At 36.3% G+C, this 20,658-nt stretch overlaps 1 protein-coding gene and 1 non-coding gene across 2 annotated transcripts in view; both read left to right on the top strand.

Annotated features, from left to right (window-relative positions):
• The window catches only part of GRID2 (glutamate ionotropic receptor delta type subunit 2), a 1,393,316-nt gene that overhangs the window by 251,362 nt on the left and 1,121,296 nt on the right, over window positions 1-20,658 (top strand). Inside the window, exon 2 of the mRNA XM_059923901.1 lies at window positions 17,271-17,426. Coding sequence (XP_059779884.1) covers window positions 17,271-17,426 — 156 coding nt within the window. The remainder of the gene's footprint in view (window positions 1-17,270; window positions 17,427-20,658) is intronic.
• On the top strand, window positions 12,592-12,698 carry LOC132366813 (U6 spliceosomal RNA). The gene has a single exon (XR_009503536.1). It is a non-coding gene; the product is annotated as a U6 spliceosomal RNA (small nuclear RNA).

The raw sequence follows: 20,658 nt of genomic DNA on the forward strand, positions 1-20,658 counted from the left end.
TGTTATTGGAACTCAATAGTATTCTAAAGTTAATGCAAAAATTGTCATTTAACATGTTTAGAAAATTTACTTCAATTTGGTTCGTTGTATATGGTAGATAATTATCCCAAAAGCAGATTTAAAGTTTGGGAAAAAATGTGTAAATTCTTGAGTTAAACTACTCTTTAAATGGTATAGTTTAATTTGTTGGGATAAATATTGTATCTACAAAAAATATGCAAAAATATTATTGAAAAACTTTTGTAAACTAAGCCTAGTTAATAAAAATTTCTCAAACAAAAAGATTAAAACCTATTTGAGAGTTTTAATATACACATAAAATTTTGGTAATTATGAAAATAAAAATATACATATCACTTGGTAATATAGAAATTTATTATAATAAATATATTGTCATATATTAAGCTTATAGATATCTTAGGGAGTTTGCCTTGAAAGTAAGAGCTGTGAATTCTGCCACAGTCATTACTAGCTTTAGGTCTTGGGAAAGTTACTTGCCCTGAGCCTCATTTCCATCAAAGGGTTTTCATCAATACTAAATGATATAATGCCAGTGAACTACTTATTACAATGCTTATTAGTAATAAATATTAATTACTTTCATTATTATTTCAATTATTATAAACTTGAGAGTAACACAACATATTACCTATAATTCAGAATAATATTTACTAATTGCCATGACTTTGGTGTATATCCAGCACAACCTTTCAACAGTTAGAGTTATTATTTTGATTTACTTCCTTAGTCAGAGTGCTCATGAAGGGTTAGATAAGGTGAACTGAGGAAAATATACCTCTGAATGAAAGGAAAAATAGAATTCCAAAAACCCTACTTCCTGTCTATGAAGAAATTAATGTAGAACATATTCAGAAAATTTCTATTGAATGAGAAGAGACTGCTAGAAATACTTGTTATACAGAATTAATTCATGGAGGGTATCTCAATGTAATTAATATTATCTAGGCAGATTTTATATATATATTCACACACACACTCACACATGCATAAACACACACATATATACACGATACCTTCATTTTAATAATATCCCCACTGAAATAGTAGCTAGTCTGTATGCTCAGATGAAGATGCCAAATGATATAGAAAATGCTAAATTCTTCTGGTCACAATTCTGCTAAATTTTCCCGCTGTCTAGTAGTATTGAACTTGTTCAACCTTTTTTCTTCTTGTGAAGGGTGAAATAAAGGAGAAATCTGATTTTTATAGTATTTATAATGTCTTTATTACTCATCCTCCTTTTGAATTATTTGCACAATTTCCACTGGCATTAGTGGGAATATCATAAGTAGATCCAAAAACATTACAGTTCTCTTGATTTGAATACCTGTGCACAGTGAAACTAATGTGTATGCACAGTGCACTGTTAGAATTAAATTTATAAACCTACTTCTGAATAGTAGCATCTAAAACAGTGAGGATATGTGATGACTTAACAATTCTGAATAGCTCTGCAGGACTGTAATTCTGCTGTGACCAATAAATTGTCTCAAAGCAGAGACTTGTGCCTTTTGAAAAAATTTAACATCCAAAGTGAAATTGCTGAAACTTCTAAGGCAAAAGACAATAAATTTTATGTGAAAACTCTTATGTTCAGGTTTTTACTATAATTCTTCGATTTTAAATACTTCATGGCATATAGTAAATGAATGTGTTATGCTAATTACCAGACTAGTACTCAGTATCAAATATATATGTATGTGTGTGTATATATATATATATATATATATTCTCTAGTATTACTAGTTATTGAATATATATATAATATATTTAGTAGTACTAGTTATTGTCACACATATGTATACATGAATGACATAATGGCTTATATATTTATATATGTAATATATATATGCACATACATGGAGTAAGTGCTTGAAATGAAAAAAAAAAAAAAAAAGCATTATATGGAAGAAGTAGTTCCAAACTTGAAACCAGAAAACCTAAATTCTTACACCACCCCCTCTAACTCTTGGCTGTGTAATTTTGGTTAAATTACTTAAAATCTTTTCACTAAAATTTCTGAAAAATGAGAAACTTTTTGTATACCATCCTTAAAATTTCTTTCATCTATGAGTCTATGAAATCCACAATTGCTCTTTCTGTTATCATCTTATGAAGGCATCTTAATTCTGCTATGGTCTGATGCAAGATGTAATGGATTTCGGCTGCCCTGTCAGCAAATCATTTGTGAAGAAACAAAATGTCTGGCTTTGATGATTATCCCTGTGTTGAGGGAAGGTTGACTGGGTGGATGAATGGATGGGTGCATGAATATGTGGATGCATAAACGCGTAGAAGGAAAGAGGAAAAAAGAGAAAAGGAAAAAATGCACACAGAGAGAGACCAAGAGAATCAACTCTGTTGCTTCAAAGAAAATTAAAGATTCAATGCATGTAGTACCTTTGAAAAGTTTATTCTTTTTAAAACTATGTATCATAGACAATTTATATATATTAGGAAAAATTAAATAAGTAAAGAGTTTGAACTCTGAGAATAAAAAAGATTAGTTACTTTGATTTTATTTGCAGCTCTGAAATCTGATCATATGTTTTTGGGCAATTGTTTCATATGTGTCTTTTTACATGATAAGGTTTTGGTTTTTTTTAAAAACATCTTTATTGGAGTATAATTGCTTGACAATGGTGTGTTAGTTTCTGCTTTATAACAAAGTGAATCAGTTATACATATACATATGTTCCCATATCTCTTCCCTCTTGCGTCTCCCTCCCTCCCACCCTCCCTATCCCACCTCTCTAGCTGGTCACAAAGCACAGAGCTGATTTCCCTGTGCTATGCGGCTGCTTCCCACTAGCTATCTATTTTACGTTTGGTAGTGTATATATGTCCATGCCACTCTCTCACTTTGTCACAGCTCAACCTTCCGCCTCCCCACATCCTCAAGTCCATTCTCTAGTAGGTCTGTGTCTTTATTCCCGTCTTGTCCCTAGGTTTTCATGAACTTTTTTTTTTTTTCTTAGATTCCATATATATGTGTTAGCATACGGTATTTGTTTTTCTCTTTCTGACTTACTTCACTCTGTATGACAGACTCTAGGTCCATCCACCTCACTACAAATAACTCAATTTCATTTCTTTTTATGGCTGAGTAATATTCCATTGTATATATGTACCACATCTTCTTTATCCATTCATCTGTTGATGGACACTTAGGTTGCTTCCATGTCCTGGCTATTGTAAATAGAGCTGCAATGAACATTTTGGTACATTGACTCTTTTTGAATTATGGTCTTCTCAGGATATATGCCCAGTAGTGGGATTGCTGGGTCATATGGAAGTTCTATTTTTAGTTTTTTTTTTTTAAGAATGAAGTTGTTTTTCTTTTTCCTTTTTTTTTTTAATGTTATTTATTTATTTATTTATGGCTGTGTTGGGCCTTTGTTTCTGCGTGAGAGCTTTCTCTAGTTGCGGCAAGTGGGGGCCACTCTTCATCGCGGTGCGTGGGCCTCTCACTATCGCGGCCTCTCTTGTTGCGGAGCACAGGCTCCAGATGCGTAGGCTCAACAATTGTAGCTCACGGGCCTAGTCGCTCCGCGGCATGTGGGATCCTCCCAGACCAGGGCTCGAACCCGTGTCCCCTGCATTGGCAGGCAGATTCTCAACCACTGCGCCACCAGGGAAGCCCTATTTTTAGTTTTTGAAGGAACCTCCATACTGTTCTCCGTAGTGGCTGTATCAATTTACATTCCCACCAACAGTGTAAGAGTGTTTCCTTTTCTCCACACCCTCTCCAGCATTTATTGTTTCTAGATTTTTTGATGATGGCCACTCTGACCAGTATGAGATGATATCTCATTGTAGTTTTGATTTGCATTTCTCTAATGATTAATGATGTTGAGCATTCTTTCATGTGTTTGTTGGCAATCTGTATATCTTCTTTGGAGAAATGTATATTTAGTTCTTCTGCCCATTTTTGGATTGAGTTGTTTGTTTTTTTGATATTGAGCTGCATGAGCTGCTTATAAATTTTGGAGATTAATCCTTTGTCAGTTGCTTCATTTGCAACTATTTTCTCCCATTCTGAGGGTTGTCTTTTGGTCTTGTTTATTATTTCCTTTGCTGTGCAAAAGCTTTTAAGTTTCATTAGGTCCCATTTGTTTATTTTGGGTTTTATTTCCATTTCTCTAGGAGGTGGGTCAAAAAGGATCTTGCTGTGATTTATGTCATAGAGTGTTCTGCCTATGTTTTCCTTAAGAATTTGATAGTGTCTGGCCTTACATTTAGGTCTTTAATCCATTTTGAGTTTATTTATGTGTATGGTGTTAGGGAGTGTTCTAATTTCATACTTTTACATGTACCTGTCCAGTTTTCCCAGCACCACTTATTGAAGAGGCTGTCTTTTCTCCACTGTATATTCTTGCCTCTTTTATCAAAGATAAGGTGACCATATGTGCGTGGGTTTATCTCTGGGCTTTGTATCCTGTTCCATTGATCTATATTTCTGTTTTTGTGCCAGTTCCATACTGTCTTGATTACTGTAGCTTTGTAGTATAGTCTGAAGTCAGGGAGCCTGATTGCTCCAGCTCCATTTTTCGTTCTCAAGATTGCTTTGGCTATTCGGGGTCTTTTGTGTTTCCATAGAAATTGTGAAATTTTGTTCTAGTTCTGTGAAAAATGCCAGTGGTAGTTTGATAGGGATTGCATTAAATCTGTAGATTGCTTTGGGTAGTATAGTCATTTTCACAATGTTGATTCTTCCAATCCAAGAACATGGTATATCTCTCCATCTATTTGTATCAACTTTAATTTCTTTCATCAGTGTCTTATAATTTTTTGCATACAGGTCTTTGTCTCCTTAGGTAGGTTTATTCCTAGACATTTTATTCTTTTTGTTGTAATGGTAAATGGGAGTGTTTTCTTAATTTCACTTTCAGATTTTTCATCATTAGTGCATAGGTATGCCAGAGATTTCTGTGCATTAATTTTGTATCCTGCTACTTTACCAAATTCATTGATTAGCTCTAGTAGTTTTCTGGTAGCATCTTTAGGATTCTTTATGTATAGTATCATGTCATCTGCAAACAGTGACAGCTTTACTTCTTTTCCAATTTGGATTCCTTTTATTTCTTTTTCTTCTCTGATTGCTGTGGCTAAAACTTCCAAACCTATGTTGAATAATAGTGGTGAGAGTGGGCAACCTTGTCTTGTTCCTGATCTTAGTGGAAATGGTTTCAGTTTTTCACCATTGAGGATGATGTTGGCTGTGGGTTTGTCATATATGCCCTTTATTATATTGAGGAAAGTTGCCTCTATGCCTACTTTCTGGAGGGTTTTTATCATAAATGGGTGTTGAATTTTGTCGAAAGCTTTCTCTGCATCTATTGAGATGATCATATGGTTTTTCTCCTTCAATTTGTTAATAGGGTGTATCACATTGATTGATTTGCATATATTGAAGAATCCTTGCATTCCTGGAATAAACCCCACTTGATCATGGTGTATGATCCTTTTAATGTGCTGTTGGATTCTGTTTGCTAGTATTTTGTTGAGAATTTTTGCATCTATGTTCATCAGTGATATTGGCCAGTAGTTTTCTTTCTTTGTAACATCTTTGCCTGGTTTTGGTATCAGGGTGATGTTAGCCTTGTAGAATGAGTTTGGGAGTGTTCCTCCCTCTGCTATATTTAGGAAGAGTTTGAGAAGGATAGGTGTTAGCTCTTCTCTAAATGTTTGATAGAATTTGTCTTTGAAGCCATCTGGTCCTGGGCTTTTGTTTGTTGGAAGATTTTTAATCACAGTTTCATTTTCAGTGCTTCTGATTGGTTTGTTCATATTTTCTATTTCTTCCTGGTTCAGTCTCGGCAGGTTGTGCATTTCTAAGAATTTGTCCGTTTCTTCCAGGTTGTCCATTTTATTGGCATATAGTTGCTTGTACTAATCTCTCATGAGCCTTTGTATTTCTGCAGTGTCAGTTGTTACTTTTCCTTTTTCATGTCTAATTCTATTGATTTGAGTCTTCTCCCTTTTTTTCTTGATGAGTCTGGGTAATGGTTTATCAATTTTGTTTGTCTTCTCAAAGAACCAGCTTTTAGTTGTATTGATCGTTGCTATCATTTCCTTCATTTCTTTTTCATTTATTTCTGATCTGATCTTTATGATTTCTTTCCTTCTGCTAACTTTGGGTTTTTTTTGTTCTTCTTTCTCTATTGCTTTAGGTGCAAGGTTAGGTTGTTTATTTGAGATGTTTCCTGTTTCTTAAGGTAGGATTGTAGTGCTATAAACTTCCCTCTTAGAACTGATTCTGCTGCATCCCACAGGTTTTGGGTCCTCGTGTCTCCATTGTCGTTTGTTTCTAGGTATTTTTTGATTTCCTCTTTGATTTCTTCAGTGATCACTTGGTTATTAAGTAGTGTATTGTTTAGCCTCCATGTGTTTGTATTTTTTACAGATCTTTTCCTGTAATTGATATCTAGTCTCATAGCGTTGTGGTCGGAAAAGATACTTGGTGCGATTTCAATTTTCTTAAATTTACCAAGGCTTGATTTGTGACCCAAGATATGATCTATCCTGGAGAATGTTCCATGAACACTTGAGAAGAATGTGTATTCTGTTGTTTGTGGATGGAATGTCCTATAAATATCAATTAAGTCCATCTTGTTTAATGTATCATTTAAAGCTTGTGTTTCCTTATTTATTTTCATTTTGGATGATCTGTCCATTGGTGAAAGTGGGGTGTTCAAGTCCCCTACTATGATTGTGTTACTGTTGATTTCCCCTTTTATGGCTGTTAACATTAGCCTTATGTATTGAGGTACTTCTATGGGGGGTGCATAAATATTTACAATTGTTATGTCTTCTTCTTGGATCGATCCCTTGATCGTTATGTAGTGTCCTTCTCTTTCTCTTGAAATAGCCTTTATTTTAAAGTCTATTTTGTCTGATATGAGAATTGCTACTCCAGCTTTCTTTTGATTTCCATTTGCATGGAATATCTTTTTCCATCCCCTCACGTTCAGTCTGTATGTGTCCCTAGGTCTGAAGTGGGTCTCTTGTAGACAGCATATATACAGGTCTTGTTTTTGTATCTATTCAGCCAGTCTGTGTCTTTTGGTTGGAGCATTTAATCCATTTACATTTAAGGTAATTATCGATATGTATTTTCCTATTCCCATTTTCTTAATTGTTCTGGGTTTGTTATTGTAGGTCTTTTCCTTCTCTTGTGTTTCCTGCCTAGAGAAGTTCCTTTAGCATTTGTTGTAAAGCTGGTTTCGTGGTGCTGAACTCTCTCAGCTTATGCTTGTCTGTAAAGGTTTTAATTTCTCCATCAAATCTGAATGAGATCCTTGCTGGGTAGAGTAATTTTGGTTGTAGATTTTTCTCCTTCATCACTTTAAATATGTCCTGCCACTCCCTTCTGGCTTGCAGAGCTTCTGCTGAAAGATCAGCTGTTAACTTTATGGGGATTCCCTTGTGTGTTATTTGTTGTTTTTCCCTTGCTGCTTTTAATATGTTTTCTTTGTATTTAATTTTTGATAGTTTGATTAATATGTGTCTTGGCATGTTACTCCTTGGATTTATCCTGTGTGGGTCTCTCTGTGCTTCCTGGACTTAACTATTTCCTTCCCCATATTAAGGAAGTTTTCGACTATATCTCTTCAAATTTTTTCTCAGTCCCTTTCTTTTTCTCTTCTTCTTTTGGGATCCCTATAATTCGAATGTTGGTGCATTTAATGTTGTCCCAGAGTTCTCTGAGATTGTCCTCAGTTCTTCTCATTCTTTTTACTTTATTCTGCTCTGCAGTAGTTATTTCCACTATTTTTTCTTCCAGGTCACTTATCCATTCTTCTGCCTCAGTTATTTTGCTATTGATCCCTTCTAGAGAATTTTAAATTTCATTTATTGTGTTGTTCATCATTGTTTGTTTGCTCTTTAGTTCTTCTAGGTCCTTGTTAAACGTTTCTTGTATTTTCTCTATTCTATTTCCAAGATTTTGGATCATCTTTACTATCATTATTCTGAATTCTTTTTCAGGTAGACTGCCTATTTCCTCTTCATTTATTAGGTCTGGTGGGTTTTTACCTTGCTCCTTCATGTGCTGTGTGTTTTTCTGTCTTCTCATTTTGCTTAACGTACTGTGTTTGGGGTCTCCTGTTCGCAGGCTGCAGGTTCATAGTTCCCGTTGTTTTTGGTGTCTGTCTCCAGTGGCTAAGTTTGGTTCAGTGGGTTGTGGAGGCTTCCTGGTGGTGGGGAGTAGTGCCTATGTTCTGATGGATGAGACTGGATCTTGTCTTTCTGGTGGGCAGGTCCACATCTGGTGGTGTGTTTTGGGGTGTCTGTGACCTTATTATGATTTTAGGCAGCCTCTCTGCTAATGGATGGGACTGTGTTCCTGTCTTGCTAGGTGTTTGGCATAGGGTGTCCAGCACTGTAGCTTGCTGGTCATTGAGTGAAGCTGGGTCGTGGCATTGAGGTGGAGATCCCTGGGAGATTTTCACCGTTTGATATTACGTGGAGCTGGGAGGTCTCTTGTGGACCAGTGTCTTGAAGTTGTCTCTCCCACCTCAGAGACACAGCCCTGATGCCTGGCTGGAGCACCAAGAGCCTTTCATTCACACGGCTCAGAATAAAAGGGAGAAAAAATAGAAAGAAAGAAAGAGGATAAAATAAAATAAAGTAAAATAAAATAAAGTTATTAAAATAAAAAATAAAAAACAGTTGTTAAGAAAAAAATTTTAGAAAGTAAAAAAAAAAAAAAAAAAAAGGACGGACAGAACCCTAGCACAAATGGTGAAAGGAAAGCTATACAGACAAAATCACACACAGAAGCATACACCTACACACTCACAAAAAGAGAAAAAGAGGAAAATATATTTGCTCTCAAAGTCCACCTCCTCAGTTTGGGATGATTTGTTGTGTATTCAGGTATTCCACAGATGCAGGTACATCAAGTTAATTGTGGAGCTTTAATCTGCTGCTCCTGAGGCTGCTGGGAGAGATTTCCCTTTCTCTTCTTTGTTCGCACAGCTCCCGGGGGTTCAGCTTTGTATTTGAACCCGCCTCTGCATGTAGGTCGCCTGAGGGCGTCTGTTCTTCGCTCAGACAGGACGGGGTTAAAGTAGCAGCTGCTTCGGGGGCTCTGGCTCACTCAGGCGGGGGGAGGGAGCGGTACGGAGGAGGCGGGGCGCGCCTGCGGCGTCAGAGGCCGGCGTGACGTTGCAGCAGCCCGAGGCGCACCATGTGTTCTCCCGGGGAAGTTGTCCCCGGATCACAGGACCCTGGCCGTGGCGGGCTGCACCGGCTCCCGGGAGGGGCGGTGTGGAGAGTGACCTGTGCTCGCACACAGGCTTCTTGGTGGCGGCAGCAGCAGCCTTAGCGTCTCATGCCCGTCTCTGGGGTCCGCGCTGATAGCTGTGGCTCGCGCCTGTCTCTGGAGTTCGTTTAGGCAGCGCTCTGAATCCCCTTTCCTCGCGCACCAGGAAACAAAGAGTCAAGAAAAGTCTCCTGCCCCTTCGGCAGCTCCACACCTTTTTCCGGACTCCTTCCTGGCTAGCCGGCGCACTAGCCCCCTTCAGACTGTGTTCACGCCGCCAACCCTAGTCCTCACCCTGGGATCTGACCTCTGAAGCCTGAGCCTCAGCTCCCAGCCCCGCCCGCCCCGGCGGGGGAGCAGACAAGCCTCTCGGGCTGGTGAGTGCTGGTCGGTACCGATCCTCTGTGTGGGAATCTCTCCGCTTTTCCCTCCGCACCCCTGTGGCTGCGCTCTCCTCCGTGGCTCCGAAGCTTCCCCCCTCCGCCACCCGCAGTCTCCGCCCCGCGAAGGGGTTCCTAGTGCGTGGAAACCTTTCCTCGTTCACGGCTCCCTCCCACTGGTGCAGGGCCCGTCCCTATTCTTTTGTGTCTGCTTTTTCTTTTTTCTTTTGCCCTACCCAGGTACGTGGGGGAGTTTCTTGCCTTTTGGGAGGTCTGAGGTCTTCTGCCAGTGTTCAGGAGGTGTTCTGTAGGAGTTGTTCCACATGTAGATGTATTTCTGATGTATCTGTGGGGAGGAAGGTGATCTCCAAGTCTTACTCTTCCTCCATCTTGAAGCCTCTCTAGATAATAAGGTTTTAAGCAGAAATTGATTGTGCAGGGTAATGTTCACGTGTTGATACTTTCTTGTTTTCACTTTTTAGAATTATTTATTTTAAAAGATATTTGGGGGCTTCCCTGGTTGCGCAGTGGTTGAGAGTCTGCCTGCCAATTCAGGGGACACGGGTTCGAGCCCTGGTCTGGGAAGATCCCACATGCCGCGGAGCAACTAGGCCCGTGAGCCACAATTACTGAGCCTGCGTGTCTGGAGCCCGTGCTCCACAACAAGAGAGGCCGCGATAGTGAGAGGCCCGCGCACCGCGATGAAGAGTGGCCCCTGCTTGCCGCAACTGGAGAAAGCCCTAGCACAGAAACAAAGACCCAACACAGCCATAAATAAATAAATTAAAAAAAAAAAAAAGATATTTGGTATGTTAGTTATATAAAATGAGATATGCAGACCTTCCAGTAATTTTGTCAACTCTGTATGTGGAAAAATTCTTTTTGTTATAGAAGTGCTGGGTCTGGTGGACCCCAACTAGGTCCTTCCCTTGCTTTGTGTTCCTTGTGCCTATCGAATGAGACCAGGTTCGGCAAAGCAGAGCAGAAACTTTATTCCTTGATCGAGGAATGGGGAAGGGAGAGCTCTCAGACCCCTTCTTCTGGGGGAAGGGAAGTGGGAAACTTTTAAGGGATAAGAGGTGGGTGTGCCATCAGAACCCGGAGAAAGTGGCAATAAGTTCCAGAAACAGCCAAAACATGCACAGTCCTGTAGGCTCTTTTGTGCAGGACACTAATTGTGCTAGCAAAGTGCAAGTCTTCCCTTTCAGAGGAGATTCTAGCATGGTAATGAAGCAAAGGCAAATTTCAGACATTTTGGGTCTCATCTGTACAGATGCTGCCCTGGTGGTCAGGCTGGAGCCAGTTCAGGGCAGTGGACTGTCACCATCTTGGACCTTTCTGCTCAAGCTGATTCTGTGGTTTTGCTTATGTGGCTTCTGCCTTAGTTGTTGTTAAGCAAGCACAGCTGTGGGCATAGACTAACAGATTGTGGTATGGAAAGAAAGAAAGTAGGAGCCTCTGTACAGGTAAGGGTCTCTTTCTGGTGACACTTCAAGATGTGTATCCAAACCTTTCTCAATATTTTTAGAGGGAATTCTGAGCTAGGTGAAGACATTTTCTTTCTTTCACTACCTTCCCAGCTAAACAGTGTTTCCTCTACTTGCCTCTTTTCTTATGTATAAGATAAAGATGAATTTAAATATTCAAACTAAAAATACAAGTATATGATTAATACTTTGCTGAATAATTTGGAAGTCATGATAATACCTGTGATAATAAATTCACATACAGGTACATTTGCAATTCTACTTTTGTTCTAATTTAGAATTAGTTGTAACTTACATTTTTATTCCTATATTTGAATTTAGGTATCCTATTTTACAGGATCATGCCTAACTAATATAAGGAAAGTTTAAACTATTCCTGTTTCTTGAGTATCTAATATATTCAGGCTCTGTTATAGACACTCTAACAAAAATAGTTTCTATAGCCCAGGAAATTATATTTTGCTAAGGAGACAAGGCATATATCCATGGTGGGGACAACACCATGAATAAAGACATGAAGGTGTATAAAAGCTTAAAATGTTTTTAAGAGTTATGGATGTGGTCAGGTTAGTAACTTCTTTCTTTCTTTTTTATAAATTTATTTATTTATTTATTTTTGGCTGTGTTGGGTCTTCGTTTCTGTGTGAGGGCTTTCTCTAGTTGCGGTGAGCGGGGGCCACTCTTCATCGCGGTGCGAGGGCCTCTCACTGTCGCGGCCTCTCTTGTTGCAGAGCACAGGCTCCGTAGTTGTGGCTCACGGGCCCAGTTGCTCCGCGGCATGTGGGATCTTCCCAGACCAGGGCTTGAACCCGTGTGCCCTGCATTGGCAGACAGATTATCAACCACTGCACCACCAGGGAAGCCCCTCTTTACTTATTTTTTAAAATTTATGTTTTGGCTGCGTAGGGTCTTCGTTGCTGCGCACAGGCTTTCTCTAGTTGCGGCGAGTGGGGGCTACACTTCGTTGCAGTGCACGGGCTTCTCATTGCGGTGGCTTCTCTTGTTGTGCAGCACAGGCTCTAGGTGTGCGGGCTTCAGTAGTTGCAGTGTGTGGGCTCAGTAGTTGTGGCTTGCGGGCTCTAGAGTGTAGGCTCAGTAGTTGTGGCGCACAGGCTTAGTTGTTCTGCAGCACGTGAGATCTTCCCGAACCAGGGATCGAACCCATGTCCCCTGCATTGGCAGGTGGATTCTTAATCACTGCACCACCAGGGAAGTCCCAGGTTAATAACTTCTTACAAATGTTTGTTTTTAACAGGCATATTTGCAAATGCGAATTTTTAGAACATGGTTTTATTAACTTGTACCTATGACCCTTTACAATAGTTAAAAATTTGACTTCAACATGTTTTTAATACTACTATAAACTATAATTACTTCCTTTCTAAGACATAAGTAGACAAGGATGATATATTTTGTATTTAAAATCTTGTATGTAGTGCTCACTTCAGCAGCACATATACTAAAATTGGAACGATACAGAGAAGATTAGCATGGCCCCTGCGCAAGGATGACACGCAAATTCATGAAGCGTTCCATATTTTTCAACAAACACGTGAAAGAATGTTCAATATCAATAATCATTAGAGAAGTGCAAATCAAAAGTACAATGAGCTATCATCTCACACCAGTCAGAATGGCCATCATCAAAAAATCTACAAACAATAAATGCTGGAGAGGGTGTGGAGAAAAGGGAACCCTCTTGCACTGTTGGTTGGAATATAAATTGATACAGCCACTATGGAGAACAGTATGGAGGTTCCTTTAAAATCTAAACATAGAACTACCATACGACCCAGCAATCCCACTACTGGGCATATACCCTGAGAAAACCATAATTCAGAAAGAGTCATATACCACAATGTTCATTGCAGCTCTATTTACAAGAGCCAGGACATGGAAGAAACCTAAGTGTCCATCAACAGATGAATGGATAAAGAAGATGTGGCCCATATATACAATGGAATATTACCCAGCCATAAAAAGAAACGAAATTAAGTTATTTGTAATGAGGTGGATGGACCTAGAATGTGTCATACAGAGTGAAGTAAGTCAGAAAGAGAAAAACAAATACCGTATGCTAACACATATATATGGAATCAAAAAAAAAAAATGGTCATGAAGAACCTAGGGGCAAGAAGGGAGTAAAGACGCAGACCTACTAGAGAATGGACTTGAAGTCACGGTGAGGGGGAAGGGTAAGCTGGGACGAAGTGAGAGAGTGGCATGGACATCTATACACTACTAAATGTAAAATAGATAGCTAGTGGGAAGCAGCCGCATAGCACAGGGAGATCAGCTCTGTGCTTTGTGACCACCTAGAGAGGTGGGATACGGAGGATGGGAGGGAGGGAGACGCAAGAGGGAAAAGATATGGGGATATATGTATATGTATAACTGATTCACCTTGTTATAAAGCAGAAACTAACACACCATTGTAAAGCAATTATACTCCAATAAAGTTGTTAAAAAAAAAAAACAAAAAACTTGTATGTAGACTCACCTGAATATGCCACTCTCTTTGTGTCAGGATAAGTGATACCTTTTTTCCCTTCCATGGACGGAGCAGATCATCAGTCCCAAATAATGGAAATGACTAATTAAAAATTGGTCTAACGGGAATATTTAGGAGGTGTTTGTTCTCTGCCTGTTGCTTGGTTATTCTTCCCTCCAGTTTGGCCAATGCAAAGTGTAAATAGAGTATAATTTGTTGATCAAACACTGTGTGTGTGTGTCTGTGTGAGTGTGTAAGTGGTGGAAGAATTATTTCATCTTGACAATAAGTTGGATCTGGTTTTCACCTCCAGGTTATAAAATAAAACTGACAGTTAAAATGTGCTAATAAAAATAGCTGGGAAAGAAATAGACGCTGTGTCATCATGTAAGCTATATAGCTATGTATGTTGCATTTGAGAAACTTTAGTTTCAGGAAGTAAATCTAGAATATTTGATATTAAATTAGACTGCTAATATGTGTGTATTAATACAAAGGATAAAGAGATGACATTGCAATACTATTGGAAGTGCACGACATAAGAAAGAACTGTCTTTCCTGAGATTCTTCATGTGGAACTTACAAGGTTGTTTTCAGAATACTTGTGTTTGATACAAAATGCTTCATTTAACAATACTTTTGTGGTAAAAAGCCAAATTTAAGATGAGAGTTTATAGCTGAAGGAAAAAGTAAATAAATAAATAAGTGTATTTGAAATGTTGGCTAGGATTTCCTGTTCTTTGGTTATGCTGCCTGTGTGCAGTAAGATGAATCATTTCTTTTGTGTACTTCTTTGCTGTTTGCAGAAAGATGAACTGCTTTTTTTGTTCATTTGCTTTCAGTATGTCTTAATTCAGCACAGAAATGACTAATTTCTTATCATTTTGGCAGGTTTCTGCCATTTATTAAGCCAGGTTTAATGTTTAAAGCAATTTTAAGTGTTCTGTCAGGTAATAGTAAAATGCTTCCATTAAAAATGTGTTAGCAATACTCAGCAGAAGTCAATAACATCACCTGCTATAAAAAAAGTTTGATTAGAAACGTTTCTAAAAGACCCATTTAGAACCCATGACAAGCTGAAACATCTCTATATAAACATACATCACTTCTTTGCGAATAGACATTTAGATTATCTGGTTTAAAACAAATTGGTTATTTCAGCTCCAATTATAGCACATTTATATCACACTTCCTAAAAAGCTGCTAAAGAAATTTTTATATCCCAGTCTGATAATATTAGATTTCAGTGTAAGGATTAACTTAGATTCTCATAAATATTATCACAAATTAAAATGAGTCTTCATGAATGTGAATTAAAATTATCAAGATAAATCTAAAATTTATTGCCTAAATATTAGTTTATAAAGTATATTTCTAATTCAGGTGACAGGATAGGTCAGAAATTAATGTCTATTACATATGTTGATTACATCAATAAAATATTAATAGTCTGGGTATTAGCTATATAATAGTGTAATTAAGAAATAATTTATGTATCAGTTTAAAAAATTTCTTCACCCTTTTCTCATGTTCTTAGCCATGGCAGGTATTCAAATACATAGGAAACGTAAAGGAAGCATTTAAAAAGGCTGGTCAAAGTAGTCAATGAATCCATGCAAACATAGAAGAGCAGTGGTAAGAGAAAGCCAAGCTGACACAGTAAGCCTATTAGACACTCTGCCTTCTCTAGCAAAAAGTAATCATTGCTTGCTTTCCCATGGTGAAGCCACATAGGGTGGAGAGGTCAAAAGTAACTTGCCACACTTGTCAATAATGGACATAGATTCATCCTTGCTTTATCATGAATTGACTCTAATAATGCATGTTTAATATCATAATTATCTTTTGCTAGAAGACTTGGGGCTTCAGCTACAGAATTATTAAATCAACAAAATTGATAGATGTAAAGTGTGTCTGCTTCTGTTTATACATATATGTGTATTTGTGTGTATGTGTAAACACATACTTGCATATTTGTGTTTGCATGTATAGTGTGTTTATCTTTTCATATGTGTATATAATACCTGTATTATATTTATATGTGGAAAAAAGTCATTTTTATATACACATAATTTTATTTTTTCACACTGTAATGAATATAGTCAAGAAACATGTATTATGTGTATATGGATGTGTATGTGGATATGTACATATATAGTTATTCCTTTATCATGTTATTGACCCTGAGGTATATGTCTCTTTTTGTCAACAGGGTCTTCATTAGGTTTATTCAAAAATACAAAAAGTACATTGTCCCAATGATTTATGATTAAAAAGTAAATAATTTAAAAATGTGTGCTTGCTTAGAACTGGAAGAGTCAGAATGAATGCAAATAAAGTATGCATGGCCAGATGGGAAAGAAACTCCAGATATGCTGTAAAGTCAGAATCCCTGTTAGAACACTTTTATGTCTTTTGGGTGCAATCCTGGAAGGCAGTATGTAGTGATGTAAAGCAAGGATGTTGGAGTAAGGAGGTAAAAGCTCTGGCCCTTGTTGTGGAAGCTTAGGCATATTTCTTGCATGGAATCCTAATTTTAAAAACTGTATGTGTGTGTAGTAGTGTACATATCACATAGTTATTTTAAGGATTAAATTAAATACTGTAATATGAAGAAAATAATAGAACATGTTAAGCTTTGTTTGGATTATATTACAGTATTTAAAAAAAGAAAACACTAGCATGTATTGAGACATATTTAGTTACCACAATTTACTTACATTTTGCAGGCATAGTATCATTTAATACAGTTAATAATCCTTACAGATGGATATTATTTTTACTATTAGATATTACAGGTGATGAATGTGGAGTTTAGAATTTGAATCCCTTGCTCAAGGTCATATACTTAACAAATGTCAGAGTCAGGATTTGTAATCAGTTTACTCTTAGAACTGGGATGTTTAATCAATACACTGACAAACACACAGTCAAATCAAAGTTAGCCACAACTCTTTTCATCATCATCATCATTATTACATATGAAGGAAAAATGCCATAATTATTCACTAGAACTTATGTTAGTTCTTCAGGAAATATGTCTCCATTACTTCTGCTCAGAGATTTGTATGTCTCTAAATTTTTAATAACTATTATTGAATTTACTATTGTAAAAGATACTGAAACTCTTGTTCAAAAAAAAAAAAGAAAGAAAGGAAAGAAGGAAGGAAATAAAGAGAAAAAGTAAATTAAGATTATTGTAGAAATTTGATTCCTATTTACTTTATGAATGGACTCTCAGAAAATTTCCTGATTTTTCTCCTATTATTCAGAAAAGAAAATTCTACAAGTTATGAATTCTTAAAGATCTCATGACATGAGACATTCAGTGTATTTAACCACTTTGTCCTGCAAAGGCTTTTTGTATTTATTATAATGTCTTCCCGATACTCTTACAGCAAAACACTTTGATGTACTATTCATCGTTTCCATTTGGGAGAACTAACTGCATTCCTGCTTAGCTCTCACACTGCTTCCAGTACAATGTGTTTCAGTAATAAATAAAGTGCATGCTTTAAGTGAAAGTATACGTTTTTCAATTCATAAGTCTCTTTGGCGTAACTCCGGAGGGCATGACAGAATATTTATGTTGTTGTTTAATGGCGATACTCACTTCTTTCTAGGAGCAATTTTTGATGAATCTGCCAAAAAGGATGATGAGGTGTTTCGCACGGCAGTTGGCGACCTCAACCAGAATGAGGAGATCTTACAGACTGAGAAAATCACATTTTCGGTAACGTTTGTTGATGGCAACAACCCTTTTCAAGCAGTTCAAGAAGGTAAGGTCCATCAGCACTCCACTTTTTATTTTGTTTGTTTCTTTGGTTCAATTCAAATGGCAATGAAATTAAAAATTTAAAATGCCATTAAACATGGACAATCATTTTTGCATCTTTGCTGCATTGCTTTTCTTTTAGAGTATTTGGTAGATTTTAATCCTGTGTTCCACTTCTGAAAGGGCAGAGTGTGGAAAGTTATTGTTTTACTTGAAATATAATATGAAAATGGTCATAAATATTTATAATATAAACTTTACAACATTTTATGACTTCAGTGTAAATGAAGCATTCCTTAAAAATACGACTTTCTATCTGAATTTTTACTTCTGTCTTCTTTGAGGTAAGATAAGAAAGGAATTTATGTACTTACTTAAGTTTACTTAAAATAAATGTAAGTAAATTTATTTACTTCCTTCTTTGAGAAGGAAGTTTTCCTTCTCAAAAGTTTTCCTTTTGAGAAGGAAAACTTTCAGAGACTACATACAAATCAAAGGTTTTGTGCTGGGATCCTAACATACTGACCTAAGCTATAAATTTTTTACTCTCTACAATGTGCCAAATATTAAAGCACTTTTCTCCATTCTCTCTGTATACTTGAGTGAATTAAAATTTTTCATAGGTACACAAATTATTTTTATTATACTGGAAGATCATTTATATGAACAAAGGTTTTGATTGAAAGATCATACACTAATAAAATTCTAGTTTTGATGCTATTATTCTAATGAAATATTTAGCCTTTTGATTGGCAAAGTAATCATTGTCCATGAAAGTATTTGTTGTTAATCTGTTTTATATTTTATTGTGATAATATATGTAGACTAAAGATACTAATACAAAATTAATTTAGTTAAATGAAACATTTATTAAAAACTTAAAGAGGATTTGGCAGAAGAAAATATGGACAAGATATTAAATGGAGTAAAGTTTGACAGGAAACTTTTTAAAGAAAAGTATTGAAGAGGTAAGGAAGATAAATGTTTTTAATTTAATGTATCTGCATGATATACAGGTAACCTTTTTTGGAATGTGTTTTTGATCAGTGGCATTGGCTACTATCAAAGCTAATTTATGCTTATTTCTGTCACTAAGGGAATGGTTAGAATGATTAGTGGTCTAATGGATTTTACTTCTTATTAATTTGATGGAGTGAAAAAATATTATTTTAATAAAATGAACAGAAATGTTTTAAGTAAAAGTTGTTTTGCCATAAAATAGGTTGTTCATATTAATATGATGGAATTTTAATTTTAATAAGTAAACATCAATTTAAAAAATCAGATTAATAGAAGCACCCAGTTATTTTCTTACATTTTAAATCAGAATTATCCTGGGAATTTGTAACTTTAAATCATGGTTATGTTGATAAATTTTCTATAGAAATGTTTAAAAGCTGTCTAAATTAATGTTAGAATTCATAAAGCAGTCTGCAAAAATAATAAAGTAGAAATTGTGGAAAATACCCAATAATGTAAAAGAATATATGCACTAAGAAGTATATATTATTCTTTAAAAGAAGTATCTATGATATTTCTTTCTCAACTGTTAGTTTTATTGACTGGAATGAGAGCAGGAAAAAATTAGGACTGACTGACTTTTGTGACTGTCTTCTTATTAACTACATATTAATAATTGTAAATTAACTTTGAAGACGTGCTAAAATATTCATGCTTTTAAAAAATCCACTTTGACTGAAAAAATGTGGATAAAGCAATGAAAAAAATACAATGAGCAGAGGGGAATTAGAATGACTGAATAAATATGCCCCTCACACCGTTTTAGAGACTACAATTTGAAAAACAAAGACAATTTTTAAAGTACCACAGTTAATCTGTTTACATATTGCTTTGTGTAGCCATTCTGCTGCCAACTAAATTCTGGAAACAAAAATGTCTCTCAAAAGAACTATTGTGACTTGAAAGAATTTGTGGATTGAAAGAAAATTGAGAGAGTAAATAAGTTTTAAGTTTCCAAGACAGAGACAGCTAGATATTTGTCAAGAAAGAATGAAGAGCTTGACAATTTGCCTGATGGGTTTTGATACTAACAGGACGTTCTGGACCAGTTATTTTGATGGTCTGCTCTGGCTAATGAATCTGAAATAAGTTCTAGGAAACTCTGGAGCTAATTTGTTTCTCCATTCAATATCAAGAAAGAGCTCAGCTAATTTTAGAAGTAAAAATAATTTTTTCTAGAGCTCTTATTGTAATTGATTAGTTTGCAAAAATAAGGGAAAATATTCAACTGAAAGAGAACAAAAAAGTATTCCGGAGTATTTTCTTAAATGTTTTGAGGAAGTATTTTAGAAGAAAACTTCAACTGAACCATCAAAGATGGCCAACTTTTCTATCATCATATCTTGGCTGCAATACCATTAAAATCTATAATAGAGGTCCTTAAATCAGCTTATTTGTTTTTTACATTCTAAAGATGGACACGAGATTCAGTGATATCATTATTACCGATTGTTTATGCATTGGCATTCCTGATGAACATCTAAAAATTCATGGTTTTGAGCATGGTTTTGCTGTGATATATACTATTTATGTTCGTGGGTTTTAGATGGCATGGTTAGTAGAAAAATACCAATCTAGTTGATCAGCAGCAGTTGCATTGTATAATCCACTCAGTTCGTTCATCCTTGGTTTTCCTCATCTATAAATAGTGAAGAAATTAGAACATAAATGATGTATTTTTAAGGTGAATTTCATCTCTATAGATGAGATGTTGCACAAATCTTTAGAACAAATTTCCAGATTTAGATTCTTAAAGGATTATAGAAATTATAATTATTCATTTTCTCTTTAGAGAAGTCTTCACATTGCTGAAGTTGCCTTCTAGTTTTTTCTGTGGCTGGCTTCAAAATTGATTAAAGGATATATGGTAGCTGTCCTTTGTTCTGCTACCTCATCCAACTATTGACAGCAACCCAAAGAACTCATTACTATCACCGAAATCCAGAAAGGGTCTTTTGCAGGTTCAGTTGACCTGGACCAAAGCAGCTGTTGCTAGATTTCTCTCCTTACATCTCTTTTGTAGATTGTTTCCTCTGTGGGACCTATATACTGGATATAACATAGATACACAAATGGCTGGTGTGAAAGGCACTTCTGCCTCTACTGAAAGCAATAGCAATCGCTTATATTGTTAGCACTTAACTGAGACCAACACCACTATGGGCCATGAAAGGTGGGGATTTATAAGAAAATAAGGTTAGGGAATGTAAGGAGAA

Source organism: Balaenoptera ricei, chromosome 5 (genome assembly GCF_028023285.1).
Source record: "Balaenoptera ricei isolate mBalRic1 chromosome 5, mBalRic1.hap2, whole genome shotgun sequence".
Lineage (NCBI taxonomy): Eukaryota > Metazoa > Chordata > Mammalia > Artiodactyla > Balaenopteridae > Balaenoptera > Balaenoptera ricei.